The sequence below is a fragment of the Coregonus clupeaformis genome, chromosome 11 (genome assembly GCF_020615455.1).
Source record: "Coregonus clupeaformis isolate EN_2021a chromosome 11, ASM2061545v1, whole genome shotgun sequence".
Classification (NCBI taxonomy): domain Eukaryota; kingdom Metazoa; phylum Chordata; class Actinopteri; order Salmoniformes; family Salmonidae; genus Coregonus; species Coregonus clupeaformis.
This window is the reverse complement of record NC_059202.1, coordinates 28,964,484-28,983,953: the sequence shown is the minus strand read 5'-3', so window position 1 is coordinate 28,983,953 and position 19,470 is coordinate 28,964,484. Positions and strand designations below refer to the sequence as shown.

Here is a 19,470-nt window from a genome sequence, read left to right as displayed (position 1 = left end):
AATTTGATTGATTTGATTTGATTTGAATACTTTCCGAATGCCCTTTCTTGTACCAGGTGCTTCAGTACAAGAAGAGATGTGGTGAACTAGAAGAGCAGCTGTTGGAGAAGACCGCAGAGTCAGAAAGACTACGACTCTCAGTAAGTCTGAGGAAACTGCATTTTAGAAGCTACTTTGGCCCTTAGGGCCACCGTATTCATTAAACTATACATGTTGTAGATATCTGCAAAACGTGCTGATGGCTGTGTTGTGTTCAGCTACAGGCCCACCTGGACTCATCAGCCCATCGTCTGCACCGGACAGAAACAGAGCTTCAGGACAACAGCAGGACTATCCAGAGCAAACTGACCATGTTGGAGGAAGAGCAGAAGAGGTAGGTTCTACAGAGCAGTAGATTTAGGTTCTACAGAACAGTAGAGGCAGGTTCTAGAGCAGAAGAGGTAGGTTCTACAGAGCAGTAGAGGTAGGTTCTACAAACCAGTAGAGGTAGGTTCTAGAGCAGTAGAGGTAGGTTCTACAGAGCAGTAGAGGTAGGTTCTACAGAGCAGTAAAGGCAGGTTCTACAGAACAGTAGAGGTAGGTTCTACAGAGCAGTAAAGGTAGGTTCTACAGAGCAGTAAAGGTAGGTTCTACAGAGCAGTAGAGGTAGGTTCTACAAACCAGTAGAGGTAGGTTCTAGAGCAGTAGAGGTAGGTTCTACAAACCAGTAGAGGTAGGTTCTAGAGCAGTAGAGGTAGGTTCTACAGAGCAGTAGAGGTAGGTTCTACAGAGCAGTAAAGCCAGGTTCTACAGAACAGTAGAGGTAGGTTCTACAGAGCAGTAAAGGTAGGTTCTACAGAGCAGAAGAGGTAGGTTCTACAGAACAGTAGAGGTAGGTTCTACAGAGCAGTAAAGGCAGGTTCTACAGAACAGTAGAGGTATGTTCTACAGAACAGTAGAGGTATGTTCTACAGAGCAGTAAAGGCAGGTTCTACAGAGCAGTAAATGTAGGTTTTGCAGAATAGTAGAGGTAGGTTCTACAGAACAGTAGAGGTATGTTCTACAGAACAGTAGAGGTAGGTTCTACAGAGCAGTAAAGGCAGGTTCTACAGAGCAGTAAAGGCAGGTTCTACAGAGCAGTAAAGGCAGGTTCTACAGAGCAGAAGAGGTAGGTTCTACAGAGCAGTAAAGGCAGGTTCTACAGAGCAGTAGAGGTAGGTTCTACAGAGCAGTAGAGGCAGGTTCTACAGAGCAGTAAAGGCAGGTTCTACAGAGCAGTAGAGGTAGGTTCTACAGAGCAGTAAAGGCAGGTTCTACAGAGCAGAAGAGGTAGGTTCTACAGAGCAGTAAAGGCAGGTTCTACAGAGCAGTAGAGGTAGGTTCTACAGAGCAGTAAAGGCAGGTTCTACAGAGCAGAAGAGGTAGGTTATACAGAGCAGTAAAGGCAGGTTCTACAGAGCAGTAGAGGTAGGTTCTACAGAGCAGTAGAGGCAGGTTCTACAGAGCAGTAAAGGCAGGTTCTACAGAGCAGTAGAGGTAGGTTCTACAGAGCAGTAGAGGCAGGTTCTACAGAGCAGTAGAGGTAGGTTCTACAGAGCTGTAGAGGTAGATTGAGCAGAACAGTAGAGGTACTGTAGGTTCTACAGAGCAGTAAATGTAGGTAGAGCAGAGCAGGTTTGTAGAAACGCACAAAGCAAAGGGTCCAAAAACGATATCACCTCTCACAGGTAACAATTTCCAGGTAACAATTTGGTGAAACGTGCCCCTGTTTCCAGATCTGTTTTGTTAAGTTGGCAAGACAGCACAAACAGATGTGGGACCAGGCTACATCAACACAAGGGCTTTGTCCCAAGTGGCACGCTATGAGTGCTGGTAGACAGTAGTGTGCTGTAAAGGCAATAGGGTGTATTTTGAGATGCACAAAAAATAAAAAACGGCTTCAGGTGAAATAATGTGAAATAATGTGCAGGACTCTGAGAGCCAGAACAGCAAAAAGCCTCAACCATCAGGGAGTCTCTGACTTAGATCCGAAACGCAAAACAAAACATTCACGGAAATGAATAGGCCCCTTAGAACTCTTAGAAAAAAGAAAAAAAAAAACAGCTCAGAAGTGTTTCTGTGAAATTGTTTGGAAGGAGCAGAGAGAGAAAGACTGACTCTGTTTTCCCATGCCCAGGCTGGGAAGAGGAGGAGGAGAGGAGGAGAGGAGGAGAGGAGGAGAGGAGGAGGGGAGGAGAGGAGGAGAGGAGGAGGAGAGGAGAGGAGGAGAGGAGGAGAGGAGGAGAGGAGGAGGGGAGGAGAGGAGGAGAGGAGGAGGTGAGGAGAGGAGGAGGAGAGGAGAGGAGGAGGAGGGAGAGGAGGAGAGGAGGAGAGGAGGAGGGAGGAGAGGAGGAGAGGAGGAGGGAGGGAGGAGAGGAGGAGGAGAGGAGAGGAGGAGAGGAGGGAGAGGAGGGGGAGGAGAGGAGGAGGAGAGGAGAGGAGGAGAGGAGGAGGAGAGGAGAGGAGGAGAGGAGGAGAGGAGGAGAGGAGGAGGGAGGAGAGGAGGAGAGAGGAGGAGAGGAGGGGGAGAGAGGAAGGAGAGGAGAGGAGGAGAGAGGGAGGAGAGGAGGAGAGGAGGAGGGAGGAGAGGAGGAGAGGAGGAGAGGAGGAGAGGGAGGGAGGAGGGAGGAGAGGAGGAGAGGAGGAGAGAGGAGAGGAGGAGAGGAGGAGGAGGGAGAGGAGGAGGAGAGGGAGAGGAGGAGAGGAGGAGAGGAGGAGGGAGGAGAGGAGGAGAGGAGGAGGGAGGCTGGCCTGGTAGGGAGTGTGAAGCGTAGCCTGGCCTTGATACTGTAGATGCTTTCGCCATCCAATTTGTCAAAGTTAATTAGCTCGGCCCTGTTGGCTCAGTTGTCCAGAGCGCTTTAACGGTGCCTCACACTGAGCGGGGGACCGGGCCCAGCAACCCCTACACCTGATGCCAGCCTTTAAACAACCAAGATTTATAAAGCCAACCAGCTCTAATTGAAATTGCTACGACAGACGCTTGGCAGCCCTCTTGCCAAGGCCCCATCACTTTTATAGCAGCCTCAGCACGGAGCTCAACCGTGAGGCCTACTGGTAGATTTACCAAGTGCCGAACCACGTCTGCAGGGAGCTTTCTCATGAGGTAAAGCTCTGCTGTGAGGCCTACTGTAGAGATAGTTAACGACCCTTTGCTCTGAGCTGCACCATGAGGCCTATTGTACAGTGAGTAAAGCTTCTGCATAGAGCTGCACCATGAGGCCTACTGTACAGTGAGTAAAGCTTCTGCATAGAGCTGCACCATGAGGCCTACTGTGGTGTTCGTTACCAATCCTCTACACGGAGCTCCTCACGTGAGACCTGCTCAGAGTTCATTTCCGAGCCTCTCCATGGACCCTCCACCGTGAGGTCTACGGTAGTTCGTTTTAAATCCTCTGTTGCCGAGCAACGCCACGAGGCCCACTGGAGAGTGAGAGGTAAAGCTTCTCCATGGCCTCATCCTCGGTTTGGCACCCTGCACAGTTTTAAATGCTCCACTCCCCTCAGATAGCTGAAGAAGTTGGCTGGCTTCGCTACGACACAGTGTGAGAATGATGTAGACATTTCTGTAAATGACTCTATGAGAGGAGCTCAATCTGGTAGGAGTTAGGACGGCGTCGACATGGACTTTATATAAAAGTCACACGTGTTCTGCTGTGTAAGCGTGGCTGGCAAGGGTGGCTGGTAGAAAGGGGTTTATAAGCTTGTCAATGTAGGAGTGATAGAGTGGCCACGCGATTGGTGGAGTTTGGGTGGGGGGGAGGGAGGGAGGGAGGGAGGGAGGGAGGGAGGAGGATGAGGAAGAGGAGGAGGAGGAGGAGGAGAAGGAGGAGGAGGATGAGGAGGAGGAGGAAGATGAGTAGGAGGAGGAGGGGGAGGAGGAGTTGGAGGAGGAGGGGGAGGAGGAGGGAGAGGAGGAACAGGAGGAGGAGGAGGAGGAAGATGAGGAGGAGGAGGAGGGGGAGGAGGAAGAGGAGGAGGAGGAGGAGGAGGGGGAGGAGGAGGAGGAGGAGGAGAAGGAGGACGAGGAGGAGGAAGAGGAGGAGGAGGTTGTGGGGGTATTAGGGGGGTCAGGTTTGCAGCTGTTAGTGGTTGGTTGACAAGTGATGCTGCCAACTTGGCTGTTGATGGAGTTTGGGTGGGGGACAGGGTTTTAAAAGGGAGAAGGGAGGGAGGGAGGGATAGAGGGGTTGTTAGTGGTTGGTTGACAGGTGACAGCAGCAACTTGGCTCTCACTACCATGTAAGAAGAAAGACACGCTCAACTCTAGGAGGAGTAAGATGATGTTATGAACACGCTCAACTCTAGCAGGAGTAATATGATGTTATGAACACGCTCAACTCTAGCAGGAGTAATATGATGTTATGAACACGCTCAACTCTAGCAGGAGTAATATGATGTTATGAACACGCTCAACTCTAGCAGGAGTAATATGATGTTATGAACACGCTCAACTCTAGCAGGAGTAATATGATGTTATGAACACGCTCAACTCTAGCAGGAGTAAGATGATGTTATGAACACGCTCAACTCTTAAATAAAGCACTCGCAAATAAAGTATAACTTAACTTTATTACCATCAGTAATAATGGATGTCTTTCGGACATCAAGCCTTTCTCAGCCTGATCAGTGCTCTCTGATTGCTGGCCATCTTTTTCATGCCATGTAGTAACAAAGGATGCATCCCAAATGACACCCTATTCCCTATATAGTGCACTAATTTTGACTGGAGCCCTATGGGCCCTGGTCAAACGTAGTGCACTATTTACGGAATAGGGTTCCATTTGGGACGCATACCTGGAGGTCATGTGTTCCTGTGTTTCCCAGGTGTGTCGGTCTCAGCCAGGTGAACGCCCTGCTCAGAGAACAGCTGGAACAGGCTGGCTCAGCCAATCAGGGCCTGACGGAGAGCCTACGCAGAGCCAGTGAAGACGTGGAGCAGAAAGATGCTCGGCTGCGCAAAGAACAGGAGGTAAGAAGGGAGAACCCCGTTTCTGATTCGCCCTACAGGGGCCCTATCAGCCAGGGGCGCAATTTTCACTTTCTGAAATGGTAGTATGTCTCCACCAGTTTTATCATTGGAATGTGATACAAAACGAGGCAACGGAGTGCTTTAGGACCACGCCTACGCCTCAGAGCGTTCTGGTAGGCTGTTTGGAGTGTTTATCCGACTGGATTAAAAAAATATATATAATAATAATAAATTATGCCCCCCCACTTCTAAAACCAAAGTTGCGCCTCTGCTATCAGCCACTGGAGAATCATGGGGAATAGTGGAGATGAGGGGTCAAAAGTGCAGACTACATGCGTTGGGTTGACTGGAGAAAAAACAGGAAGAAATTCAGGTTGTTAATCCTCTCTGTGGGCTCTCACGTTGAGCAACTTTCTTTCTTTCCCATGTGGTGGGGATTTCATTCAGAATCCTGTTTTTGTCAATTAATCCACATTCTTTCTTTGTTTCTTTGTTATGATTTTCAAGCTGTTGTTTCCTGTGAAAACATTCCAAAGGCTGAACAATGAGCAATACATTTCTGCACGGTGTAAACAATCTGGCAAGCTCTGGGAACTCACGCTGCAAACGGCCTGATCAAGGTCAAATAGGGGGTGCTTAAATTTGTCCTGTTTCACTGCATGTACAAGTGTCAGGTGTGAAATGGAAATGTTTTTTTTGTGCATATTCCAACTCCCCCTGAGACACCCTCGGAGAGTGAGGTCACGGCCAGGGATCAGCCATTATTGACAGCAACCCTGGAGCAATTAGGGTTAAGTGCCTTGCTAAAGGGCACAGCAGCAGATTTTTCACCTAGTCGGCTCGGGGATTCAAACCAGCGACCTTTTCGGTTACTGTCCCAACGCTCTTAACCGCTAGGCTACCTGATACAGGGGAAGAGTATACCCAGCAAACCAAAATTGGTTCTGTGAATGTTCCCAGAACATTCGTTAGGTCGCGGCAAATGTTCTCATGACACAAAAACTGTCCAGTCGTGCTGATGTTACAAGAATGTTCTTTAAAGGTTCACAGAATGTTTCTTTGGGTTGTGAGAACATTGTGGGGATATGATAACGGATAGGTTCACAAAACACTAAAACTGTCCATTTGTGCTGACATTCAGATAATTTTAGTATCAAGGCGCAAAAAAGTATCATTTGATGTTGCAAGAACATTGACAGAACAGCCTTTCTAAGTTATTTAAAGGTGCCCAGAATATTTAATTAGGTTGTGGGAACAGTGTGGGTACATTACAAGAGATAGGTTCCCAAAACACAAAATATGCTCAGTTGTGATGACATTCATACAATGTTTAAGTTAGGTTGCACAGGACATTCCTATAATGTTGTAAGAATGTTGACAGAACATCTGGTCTTAAGTTCTTTAAAGGTTCCCAGAACATTTAATTAAGTTATGTGAGTTGTCTGGGATGTTGCAAGAATATTCTTGTGATATTCATATAAGTTGCACAGAACATTCCTACAATGTTGCACAATGTTCCACAATTTCCAAATAAGTCTGTTTTTATGATGTTCATAGCATATTTGTTTTAAGTTTAACATAATATTCCATTAATGTTGCCTTGGAGATCCTCAGAACATTTCAATAACATTTAGAAAATGTTATATTTAAGTTTGACCTAATATTACCACAACATTCATGGACAAGCACGACTCCAACACCATCATTAAGTTTGCTGATGACACAACAGTGGTAGGCCTGATCACCAAAAACGATGAGACAGTCTATAGGGAGGAGGTCAGAGACCTGGCAGTATGGTGCCAGGATAACAACCTCTCCCTCAACGTGATCAAGACAAAGGAGATGCTCGTGAACTACAGGAAAAGGAGGGCCGAGCACGCCCCCATTCTCATCGACGGTTGTGTAGTGGAGCAGGTTGAGTGCTTCAAGTTCCTTGGTGTCCACGTCACCAACAAACTATCACGGTCCAAACACACCAAGACAGTCCTGAAGAGGGCACGACAAAGCCTATTCCCCCTCAGGAGACTGAAAAGATTTGGCATGGGTCCTCAGATCCTCAAAATGTTCTACAGCTGCACCATCGAGAGCATCCTGACTGGTTGCATCACCGCCTGGTATGGCAACTGCTCGGCCTCCGACCGCAAGGCACTACAGAGGGTAGTGTGTACGGCCCAGTACATCACTGGGGCCAAGCTTCCTGCCATCCAGGACCTCTATACCATGCAGTGTCAGAGGAAGGCCCAAAAAATTGCCTCCAGCCACCCTAGTCATGGACAGTTCGCTCTGCTACCATATGGCAAGCGGTACCGGAGCGCCAAGTCTAGGGCTTCTTAACAACTTCTACCCCCAAGCCATAAGACTCCTGAACAGCTAATCAAATGGCTACCCGGACTATCTGCATTGACGCTGCTGCTACTCTCTGTTTATTTTCTATTCATAGTCACTTTACCCCTACCTACCTGTACATATTACCTCAATTACCTCCACTAACCTGTGTACATTGTACATTGACTCTTTTTTTTTTTTTTTCTTTTACCTTTATTTAACCAGGTAAGCCAGTTGAGAACAAGTTCTCATTTACAACTGCGACCTGGCCAAGATAAAGCAAAGCAGTGCGATAAAAACAACAACACAGAGTTACATATGGGGTAAAACGAAACATAAAGTCAAAAATACAAATAGAAAATATATATACAGTGTGTGCGAATGTAGCAAGTTATGGAGGTAAGGCAATAAATAGGCTATAGTGCAAAATAATTACAATTAGTATTAACACTGGAATGATAGATGTGCAAAAGATGATGTGCAAATAGAGATACTGGGGTGCAAATTAGCAAAATAAATAACAATATGGGGATCAGGTAGTTGGGTGGGCTAATTTCAGATGGGCTGTGTACAGGTGCAGTGATCGGTGACTCTGTACAGGTACCCCCTGTATATAGCCTCCCTACTGTTATTTCCCATTGACTCTGTACCGGTACCCCCTGTATATAGCCTCCCTACTGTTATTTCCCATTGACTCTGTACCGGTACCCCCTGTATATAGCCTCCCTACTGTTATTTCACATTGACTCTGTACCGGTACCCCCTGTATATAGCCTCCCTACTGTTATTACACATTGACTCTGTACCGGTACCCCCTGTATATAGCCTCCCTACTGTTATTTTACTGTTGCTCTTTAATTATTTGTTATTTTTCACTTCAGTTTATTTAGTAAATACTTTCTTAACACTTATTTTTCTTAAAACTCCATTGTTGGTGAAGGGTGTGTAAGTAAGCATAACACTGTAAGGTCTACACCTCTTGTATTTGATTTGACATTCTCAGCATGCAAATGTGTAGCTCCTTAAAGCTGACTGGAACACAGACCCATGTTGTTACTGTCCAGATTTAATGGCAAATTCATATTTAAGGACTGTATTGTAGGACCACTGCAAGGTAATATAGACGCACATCATTACACTTTAGTCATTTAGCAGACGCTCTTATCCAGAGCGACTTACAGGAGCAATGAGGGTTAAGTGCCTTGCTCAAGGGCACATCGACAGATTTTTCACCTAGTCGGCTCGGGGGATTAGAACCAGCGACCTTTCCGGTTACTGGCACTACGCTCTTAACCACTAAGCTACCTGCCGCCCTCGAACAGCGTTTAATCATACAAACAACAATATTTAACACTTCTTATGTTGACAAACTGCACATGTGGGCTTGCAATGTCTGGTTCCCAAAGCCAGGTCTTTCATTTTCTGCACATCTTATTTTTTCAGTATGGTCGCCATGGCAGTATGGTCGCCATGGCAGTATGGTCGCCATGGCAGTATGGTCGCCATGGCAGTATGGTCGCCATGGCAGTATGATCAATCAGGAATTCCATGCTTCCTTTTTAGCCTTCGTAGACATAACTCACCCAGGGATAATAACCATCTCTTCACCCATCTTCTTTATATGCTGCGTACTTCTGGGACCCATATTTACAACGTATTCAAGACTATGAGTGCTCATCCAGGATCACTTTTGCTTTTCAGATAATGAAAAATAAGACGGGGGGAGGGACCATATCAAGTGACTCAAAGTAGGAATTATATCGGGTGCGTTTTTTAAAAAGTTGAACAGTAAATTTTTGCACAATGTTTTTTTTTTTTTTTTACAGTTAGTGTAAATTCTGCATTTCTGACTGGATTTATACATCTGGACGAAATAAAGACATCTTCTCTTTTAGTAAATTATATCTGAGCCTCAATTTCATCGTTAAAGCAAAGAGTACAATCCTAAAATACAGTGGTACAGGTACACAGCACATGAAGAGGATGGGAACATTTTAATAACTCAGAAATGGTGTTCTGTGTCCGGATTGACTGACAAAAATACAAAAAAAAAAAAATCCCTCAGCTGTCCTCTTGTGGTGCAGAGGGTTAATTTATCTGGTTGCAGAGCCAAAGATTGCAGGTTCAATACCACATACTCTTTCACCACATTTCTTTTGAGAAAAAAAAAAAACTGTGAAATTGAGAGGATGTCTTTATTTTGTCCAGATTTATAAATCCAGTCAGAAATGCAGAATAAAAAATAAAATAAAACATTGTGTAAAAATGGACCGTTCAACTTTTAAAAAAACACACACAGTATAATTCCTACTTTGAGATGCTTGACGTGGTACCCTCTGTCTTATTTTTCATGGTCTGAAAAGCAAAAGTGATCCTAAATCAGCGCTTACCTTGTAAATATTGGCCCAGATGTACGCAGCATATAAAGAAGATGGGTGAAGTAATGGTGAATAACCCAGTTACCAGTATATCCCTGGTTTAGTTATGTCTTAGAAGGCTAAAAAAGGAAGCATGGAATTCCTGATTGACCATACTGCCATGGCGACCATACTGCCATGGCGACCATACTGCCATGGCGACCATACTGCCATGGCGACCATACTGCCATGGCGACCATACTGCCATGGCGACCATACTGCCATGGCTATATACTGAAAAAATAAGTTGAACGAGAACTTCCCTGGTGGTGCAGAGAATAAAACACTTGGTTTAGGAACCAGACATTTCAGCTTCAAACTACACAGGCTCAGAACCTTCAAACTAAATGCTGTTCAAATGTCCTATGAATTAAATAATAATTAATTTAATTTGTAAAGTGCTTTTCTCACACCCAAGGCACAAACATTTAATTTAAAAAATGAAAAATTAAAATCGATCCAAAACACAGAACACAGACAACAATCAAAGCTGTATCCACGTGTCATCAGATCTGGAGGACAGGAGAACAGAATTAACAGAGGTCCTTGAAAGCTTTTCTGAACAGCTCAGTCTTTAGCTGTGTTTGAAAGGGGGACAGAGACTCTGCAGCCCTGATATTGTCTGGAACTGGCAGGTTGGAGATGGATTCAGCAAGCCGGGCCGTGTTTATAGTTTTCAGGCTTCTAAATTTAATGGAGTGTTTTCTGGGCCGAGTGGGTAGAGGAATAGCTAGAGTGAAGGTGATGAGTTTATGGTCGGACAAACCTGACACATTTGGCGAGATCCACGCCTGAGGTACAGACCAGGTCCAGTGTATGGCCAATTTTTTTTTGTGGGTGGCAAAGTCCACGTGCTGTTGGAGTCCAGAGTTGTCCAGGACATCAGCCAGGCCGGTAGAGAGACTGCAGTCAGGGGAGTCGGCATGTATGTTGAAATCACCAATCACTAGCATAGCTAGTGGCGCAGCGATCTAAGGCACTGCATCTCAGTGCTTGAGGCGTCACTACAGACCGAGTGGCGCAGCGATCTAAGGCACTGCATCTCAGTGCTTGAGGCGTCACTACAGACCGAGTGGCGCAGCGATCTAAGGCACTGCATCTCAGTGCTTGAGGCGTCACTACAGACCGAGTGGCGCAGCGATCTAAGGCACTGCATCTCAGTGCTTGAGGCGTCACTACAGACCGAGTGGCGCAGCGGTCTAAGGCACTGCATCTCCAGTGCTTGAGGCGTCACTACAGACCGAGTGGCGCAGCGGTCTAAGGCACTGCATCTCAGTGCTTGAGGCGTCACTACAGGCCGAGTGGCGCAGCGGTCTAAGGCACTGCATCTCAGTGCTTGAGGCGTCACTACAGACCGAGTGGCGCAGCGGTCTAAGGCACTGCATCTCAGTGCTTGAGGCGTCACTACAGACCGAGTGGCGCAGCGGTCTAAGGCACTGCATCTCAGTGCTTGAGGCGTCACTACAGACCGAGTGGCGCAGCGGTCTAAGGCACTGCATCTCAGTGCTTGAGGCATCGCTACAGACCGAGTGGCGCAGCGGTCTAAGGCACTGCATCTCAGTGGTTGAGGCGTCACTACAGACCGAGTGGAGCAGCGGTCTAAGGCACTGCATCTCAGTGCTTGAGGCGTCGCTACAGACCGAGTGGCGCAGCGGTCTAAGGCACTGCATCTCAGTGGTTGAGGCGTCACTACAGACCGAGTGGCGCAGCGGTCTAAGGCACTGCATCTCAGTGCTTGAGGCATCACTACAGACCCCCCTGGTTCGATTCCAGGCTGTATCACAACCGGCCGTGATTGGGAGTCCCGTAGGGCGGCGCACAATTGGCCCAGCGTCGTCCGGGTTTGGCCGGTGTAGGCCGTCATTGTGAATAAGAATTTGTTCTTAACTGACTTGCCTGGTTAAATAAAAATAAATAGCAGGGCACAAGGTGCTCAGGAGGGTTAGTAACTCAGATAGTTTAACAAGAATGTCAGAGTTGAGCTTAGAAGGCCGATAAATCAGCACAGCCAGTACTGATACAGAGCCGGTGATCTTGAAAGCCATGAGACAGCTGGTACCGGAGTAGACTTCTCAGTGCGGTCAGTCCTGCCGATTGCAGCCAATCCGCCAACCCATCCGGATGTGTGAGGACGGTCCAGGTAGGTGTAGCCAGATGGAGTGCATTGGTTGGGGGATATGTACTCATTGGGCTGATGCCAAGTCTCAGCGAGGCAGAGAAAGTCTAGACCTCTATCAGTGAGGATGTTGTTCAGTAGTAAATCCCATGTGCGTCTATATCAGCTTGTAGTGGTCCTACAATACAGTCCTCCAATGCGAATTTCCATTATTATGCTTTAAGCAGCTACAAAGTCGCATGCTGAGAATGTTGTGGTAACGACTGGACAGCTTTTGTGTCATGAGAACATTTGCCGCAACCACCAAACGAATGTTCTGGGAACTTTCACAGGATCATTGTTGGTTTGCTGGGAAAACATTACTGGTACGTGGTGTGTACTACATTGCCTGGAAACCAAATGAGAACGTTTGGGGAATGTTCTGTGGTGGTTGTTACAGATGTTATGCAGAACATTTTTGTGAATGTTAGGAGAACAGTCCAAGGATATTTCATTTAAGACAGGGGTGTCAAACTCATTTTAGCTCAGGGGCCACATGGAGGAAAATCTATTCCCAAGTGGGCCGGACCGGAAAAATCATGGTATATATAACTTAAAAACAACAACTTCAGATTGTTTTCTTTGTTTTAATACGATCAACATACAACATAAAGCTGGAGCCTGAGGACAGTGTGTCCAAAATAGTACAAGCACAACATCACTATTAATCATAAAACACGTCAAGTTTATTTGAAAATTCTAAAGAAAAAGAACACGAACACACAATGCCTCAGTGATTAACATAACTGTTTCACAGATCACAGAACTATATCAGGGGGTCATTTCTCAGGCAGAAATGTAGATAAAAAGAATGAAATCCTGTTCCACAAACAAGTGCAAGAACCACAGAGTCAAGAATAGGTTAAATATACAAATAAAATAAAATCAATTAAAAACAATAGCACATAAAAACATATAAACATAAAGCTGGAGCCTGAGGACAGTGTGTCCAAAAGCACAACATCACTATTAATCATAAAACACCTCAAGTTATTTGAAAGTTATGAGGACAAAGAACACACAAACACACAATGCCTCAGTGATTCACAGAAGTATATCACAGATCACAGAACTATATCAGGGTGTCTCATGTAGCACTTTAAGTGGGGTTGCATAGTTTATTTGACTCCTGATACCTGGCATCTTTTAGCTTTCACCAGCGCATCAATATCAGGCGTCACATCCTGAGTGGCAGCCAACTTCAGGATGTGATTCAAGTGCTTGTGCGTGAGCCTTGAGCGCAGCTTTGTTTTATTTATGCTCATTACAGAGAAAACTTGCTCACAAAGATATGTGGTTCCAAACATGCACAACAGTTTTGCAGCGAGGGCTGTCAAGTTGGGGTAACCTGGCAAGAGATTCTGATAAAATGTGTCCAAGCCAGCTGCGGCAAAAAGTCTATTATTTCAAGTTGGATGCTGACGGGCAGATCAGAGGGATTCACGGTGAATGGCGAGCAAAAAACGTTGAAGTCTTTCTCCAGTTCACCAAAAATCTGAAAGCATTGCTCAAACTCCCGTAACAGTCCCGTTATTTTTTCTTTGAACCGCTTCATGTCTGCCACATGTTGGGTCGCGCACAAATTTTTCAGACAGGGGAAGTGAGCTGCATCACCACCGGCAAGTTGCGTCTCCCACAATGACAGCTTCAACTTGAAAGAACGTATGCTGTCATAATACTGCGTGACAACTTTGTTGCGCCCTTGCAGCTGTTTGTTCAAGTTATTCAGGTGCTCTGTAACATCCACCATAAATGCAAGGTCCTGCATCCATTCTGCGGAATGGAATTCTAACACTGTTCAATTTCTTCTCGTAAATCAAAGAACGCCTCAGCACCTCGGCTTAACCATCTTACCTCAGTGTGGTATGGCAGGCCATAGATGTGGTCTTTCTCTCTGAGAAGGCTGTCAAACTGATGGTGATTCAGGCTTCTGGATCGGATGAAATTAACAGTTTGGATGACCACCTTCATGACGTTATCCATCTTTAATGACTTGCAACACAAAGCCTCCTGGTGCAAAATACAGTGAAAAGTAAAAAAATCACATCCTCCATTTGTAGATTGCACTTTCTCTCTGAACTTTGTCACAACGCCTGCTTTTTTCCCGATCATTGAGGGCGCACCATCTGTAGCCAGGCTGACAGCGCGGGACCAGTCCACTCCGACCCTGTCCAGCGCGCCCGACGAGTGCGGTAAAAATATCAGCTGCTGTCGTTGTATCTGTCATCGGCACCAACTCCACGAACTCCTCGGTGACGGTCAATGTGTCATCAACTCCGCGGATGAAAATGGCCAGTTGTGCAACATCTGTAATGTCCGTGCTTTCATCAATTGCAACCGAAAACGCAATAAATGACTTTACTTTTTGCTTCAACTGGCTGTCCAAATCCACTGAAAGATCGGAAATCCTGTCTGCAACTGTGTTTCTTGTCAGGCTGATATTTACAAAAGCCTGACGATTTTCAGGGCACACAATCTCAGCTGCCTTCATCATGCATGTTTTTATAAATTCACCCTCACTAAATGGTTTTGAAGCCACTGTGATTTCATTAGCAATGAGGTAGCTAGCTTTCACTGCAGCGTCACTGATGTCTCGGCTGTGAGTAAACACAGACTTGACCTACTTGCTCTGCCCCGGTATAAACAGTTTGCTTGCTTAACACAATTGCTATTGCGCCATCCAGTGGACGCAATTGGAACAGCAGTTTATTTTATTGAAAAATTGCAGCGCATTTTTATACTTTACAAAATCATCTCGCGGGCCGGATTAAACCCGTTTGCGGGCCTGATCCGGCCCGCGGGCCGGACGTTTGACACCCCTGATTTAAGACATGCAAAAAAACTGGCGGGGGGGGAGAAACGATCCCCAAACCTTCCATAACAAAGCCATCACCAACAGAGAGATTAACCTGGAGAAGAGTCCCCTCAGCCAGACCCCACAGAGCCCCAGGACAACAACACAATTAGACCCAACCAAATCATGAGAAAACAAAAAGAGAATTGCTTGACACATTGGAAAGAATTAACAAAAAACTGTGCAAACTAGAATGCTATTTGGCCCTAAACAGAGAGTACACAGTGGCAGAATACCTGACCACTGTGACTGACCCAAACTTAAGGAAAGCTTTGACTATGTACAGACTCAGTGAGCATAGCCTTGCTATTGAGAAAGGCCGCCAGAGGCAGACCTGGCTCTCAAGAGAAGACAGGCTATGTGCACACTGCCCACAAAATGAGGTGGAAACTGAACTGCACTTCCTAACCTCCTGCCAAATGTATGACCATATTAGAGACACATATTTCCCTCAGAATACACAGATCCACAAAGAATTTGAAAACAAACCCAATTTTGATAAACTCCCATATCTACTGGGTGAAAAACCACAGTGTGCCATCACAGCTGCAAGATTTGTGACCTGTTGCCACAAGAAAAGGGCAACCAGTGAAGAACAAACACCATTGTAAATACAACCCATATTTATGTTGATTTCTTTTCCCATTTGTACTTTAACTATTTGTACATTGTTACAACACTGTATATAGACATAATATGACATTTGAAATGTCTTTATTCTTTTGGAACTTCTGAGTGTAATGTTTACTGTTAATATTTATTGTTGATTTCACTTTTGTTTACTATCTACTTCACTTGCTTAAACATGTGTTTCCCATACCAAAAAAGCCCTTAAATTGAAATTGAATTGAGAGAGAGAGAGAGACATGGCTGTAAAATCACCATTGGAGTGACAACATAGGAGTCTACAGCCATAGTAGTCTCAGGGTTAGACATCCCCCATCTTCCTTGACCCTCCTCCCCATGCCCTGTCTCCCTCCCCATGCCCTGTCTCCCTCCCCATGCCCTGTCTCCCTCCCCATGCCCTGTCCCCCTCCCCATGCCCTGTCTCCCTCCCCATGCCCTGTCCCCCTCCCCATGCCCTGTCTCCCTCCCCATGCCCTGTCTCCCCCCTCCCCATGCCCTGTCTCCCTCCCCATGCCCTGTCCCCCTCCCCCATGCCCTGTCTCCCTCCCCATGCCCTGTCTCCCTCCCCATGCCCTGTCTCCCCCTTCCCCATGCCCTGTCTCCCTCCCCATGCCCTGTCCCCCTCCCCATGCCCTGTCCCCCTCCCCATGCCCTGTCTCCCTCCCCATGCCCTGTCCCCTCCCCCCTCCCCATGCCCTGTCTCCCTCCCCATGCCCTGTCTCCCTCCCCATGCCCTGTCTCCCCCCCCATGCCCTGTCCCCCTCCCCATGCCCTGTCTCCCCCCTCCCCATGCCCTGTCCCCCTCCCCCTCCCCATGCCCTGTCTCCCTCCCCATGCCCTGTCTCCCCCTCCCCATGCCCTGTCTCCCTCCCCATGCCCTGTCTCCCTCCCCATGCCCTGTCTCCCCCCTCCCCATGCCCTGTCTCCCCCTCCCCATGCCCTGTCTCCCTCCCCATGCCCTGTCTCCCCCTCCCCATGCCCTGTCTCCCTCCCCATGCCCTGTCTCCCTCCCCATGCCCTGTCTCCCTCCCCCCTCCCCATGCCCTGTCTCCCCCTCCCCATGCCCTGTCCCCCTCCCCATGCCCTGTCTCCCTCCTCCCCATGCCCTGTCTCCCCCCTCCCCATGCCCTGTCTCCCTCCCCATGCCCTGTCTCCCTCCCCCATGCCCTGTCTCCCTCCCCATGCCCTGTCCCCCCTCCCCATGCCCTGTCTCCCCCCCCCTCCCCATGCCCTGTCTCCCCCCTCCCCATGCCCTGTCTCCCTCCCCATGCCCTCCCCCTCCCCATGCCCTGTCTCCCTCCCCATGCCCTGTCTCCCTCCCCATGCCCTGTCTCCCTCCCCCATGCCCTGTCTCCCTCCCCATGCCCTGTCTCCCTCCCCATGCCCTGTCTCCCTCCCCATGCCCTCCCCCCTCCCCATGCCCTGTCTCCCTCCCCATGCCCTGTCTCCCTCCCCATGCCCTGTCTCCCTCCCCATGCCCTGTCTCCCTCCCCATGCCCTGTCTCCCTCCCCAGACGCGTGCCTCCCGGGTGGGTCGTGAGCAGGCCCGTGTGAGGGCCCTGTGGCGGCAGGCAGCCTCCCTACGGAGCACCTTCACCCAGCTCAGGACCTTCGCTGACAGGTGAGTGTGGTGACCTCGTCAGACCCCATCCAGGAACCTGACAGGATCCCTTGACACCCCCTCCAGACCTCTCAGAACCCCCTCCGAGCCCCCTCCAGGAACCGTCCAGACATTCACCAGACAGCCCCTCGAGACCTCTCAGAAGCCCCTCTAAGCCTCCTCCAGGAACCGTCCAGACATTCACCAGACAGCCCCTCCAGACCTCTCAGAACCCCCTCCGAGCCCCCTCCAGGAACCGTCCAGACATTCACCAGACAGCCCCTCCAGACCTCTCAGAACCCCCTCCGAGCCTCCTCCAGGAACCGTCCAGACATTCACCAGACAGTCCCTCCAGACTCTAGGCACCCTGGGATCCCTGTGTAGTCCCCTCCCCTCATCCACACTGCCATCCAGACTCCCACCAAAACCTGGGGATCACACAAGTACCCCTCCAGTCATCCGCTCCTACACCCTTCCACAGCCTGAACCCCATGATCCCGCTCCATCCATCCCTGCCTAGGATCAAAGGTCGCTGGGGACGGATGGCTCTGGGTGCCCCCTGGTCTGTGGCTGAGGCATCCATCAGGATAAAGCTAAATGCAGCTGAAGTTGAACACTTGCCTAATGTCATGTATGAACACCAACAACTGGGAGCATCGTTGAGTAATTAGCCGTGACACGCTCTACTCTGCTTGTGGACAGCAACACCTGGTGTTTGAGGTCGGAGTCAAACATGAGACAGTCCCAGTTCAAAGCGAGCTGCAGGATTTGGAGCTAAAGTGTTACAGGCAGAATCCATCTTGACCTCAATAGGAACATTCAAACCCTTTTTCCTAATGAAAAACCAATGGGTCACAACTTCAAAACTAAAGACATTGGGTCTGTTTTCTGTTTGCTTGCAAACAATACTTACCAGTTATGTCGTGTTAAGCCTGGTTGCATCCCAATGGCACCCTATTCCCTATGTAGTGCACTACTGTTGACCAGGGCTCGTAACGGTCTGGTGGTCAAAAGTAATGCACTAAATAGGGAATAGGGTGCCATTTGAGGAGCAGACGGTTTTCTAATAATATAATATTTAGCAGACGCTTTTATCCAAAGTGACTTACAGTCATGTGTGCATACATTTTTACATATGGGTGGTCCCGGGGATCGAACCCACTACCCTGGCGTTACAAGCGCCATGCTCTACCAGCTGAGCTACACAGGACCACAAATCTACTTACCAGTTGTGTCATGTTAACCCTGTAGACCCATGTTCCATTGTAAACCCATGTTCCTCTGTCTATAGGAGTCTGTCTGACATACGTGGGGAGTGTGTGACTGCGAGCCGTCGTCTACATGTGGCCTGTATGTCTCTGGAGGCCAGTGTGACCCAGCACAGCGCCCCTAGTGGCCCGGAGGTGTCAGAGCTGGAGAGGCAGCTGAGGGACAAGCTGAGGGAAGCCATGCAGCTGCAGGGACACTGGGACGCGGAGAAAGTAGAGCTCAACTCCAGGTATGTCTGTCTGTCTGTCTGTCTGTCTGTTTGTCTGTCTGTCTGTCTGTCTGTCTGTCTGCCTGTCTGCCTGTCTGCCTGTCTGTCTGTCTGCCTGTCTGTCTGTCTGTCTGTCTGTCTGTCTTGCCTGCCTGCCTGCTTGTCTTTCTTGCCTGCCTAACTGCCTGTCTGTCTGTCTGTCTTGCGTGCCTGCCTGCCTAACTGTCTTTCTTTCTGTCTTGCCTGTCTTGCCTGCCTAACTGTCCGCCTGTCTGTCTGTCTTGCCTGCCTGCCTAACTGTCTTTCTATCTGTCTTGCCTGCCTGCCTAACTGCCTGTCTGTCTTGCCTGCCTAAATGTCCGTCTGTCCGTCTTGCCTGCCTGCCTAACTGTCCGTCTGTCCATCTTGCCTGCCTGCCTAACTGTCCGTCTGTCCGTCTTGCCTGCCTGCTTGTCTGTCTCTGGGACGCTGAGAAACTAGAATTCAACTCTTTGTCCGTCCGTCTCTCTTGGTGGCCGATCCAACACTGAACACGTCACCCTGAATGTTACAGTAGCTTGCCTTTTCTAATGAAAGCAGAAGTGCTATAGAATAAAGGAAGATGGGGTTTGTTATACAGAAAGTCTATGAAGGCATTACCTAGCACAGGGAACATGTTATCTGGCACAGGGAACATGTTATCTAGCACAGGAAACATGTTACCTAGCACAGGGAACATGTTACCTAGCACAGGGAACATGTTATCTAGCACGGGGAACATGTTGCTTAGCACAGGGAACATTTTATCTAGCACAGGGAACATGTTATCTGGCACAGGGAACATGTTATCTAGCACAGGAAACATGTTACCTAGCACAGGGAACATGTTACCTAGCACAGGGAACATGTTATCTAGCACAGGGAACATGTTGCTTAGCACAGGGAACATGTTATCTAGCACAGGGAACATGTTATCTAACACAGGGAACATGTTATCTGGCACAGGGAACATGTTATCTAGCACAGGGAACATGTTATCTAGCACA

At 48.2% G+C, this 19,470-nt stretch overlaps 1 protein-coding gene across 1 annotated transcript in view; it reads left to right on the top strand.

Moving 5' to 3' along the window:
* The first annotated feature begins 350 nt into the window (after positions 1–350).
* LOC123491957 (rootletin-like) overlaps positions 351–19,470 on the top strand; it is a 42,292-nt gene continuing 23,172 nt past the window's right edge. Inside the window, exons 1-4 of the mRNA XM_045223386.1 lie at positions 351–373; positions 4,846–4,990; positions 16,883–16,989; positions 18,260–18,466. Coding sequence (XP_045079321.1) covers positions 351–373; positions 4,846–4,990; positions 16,883–16,989; positions 18,260–18,466 — 482 coding nt within the window. The remainder of the gene's footprint in view (positions 374–4,845; positions 4,991–16,882; positions 16,990–18,259; positions 18,467–19,470) is intronic.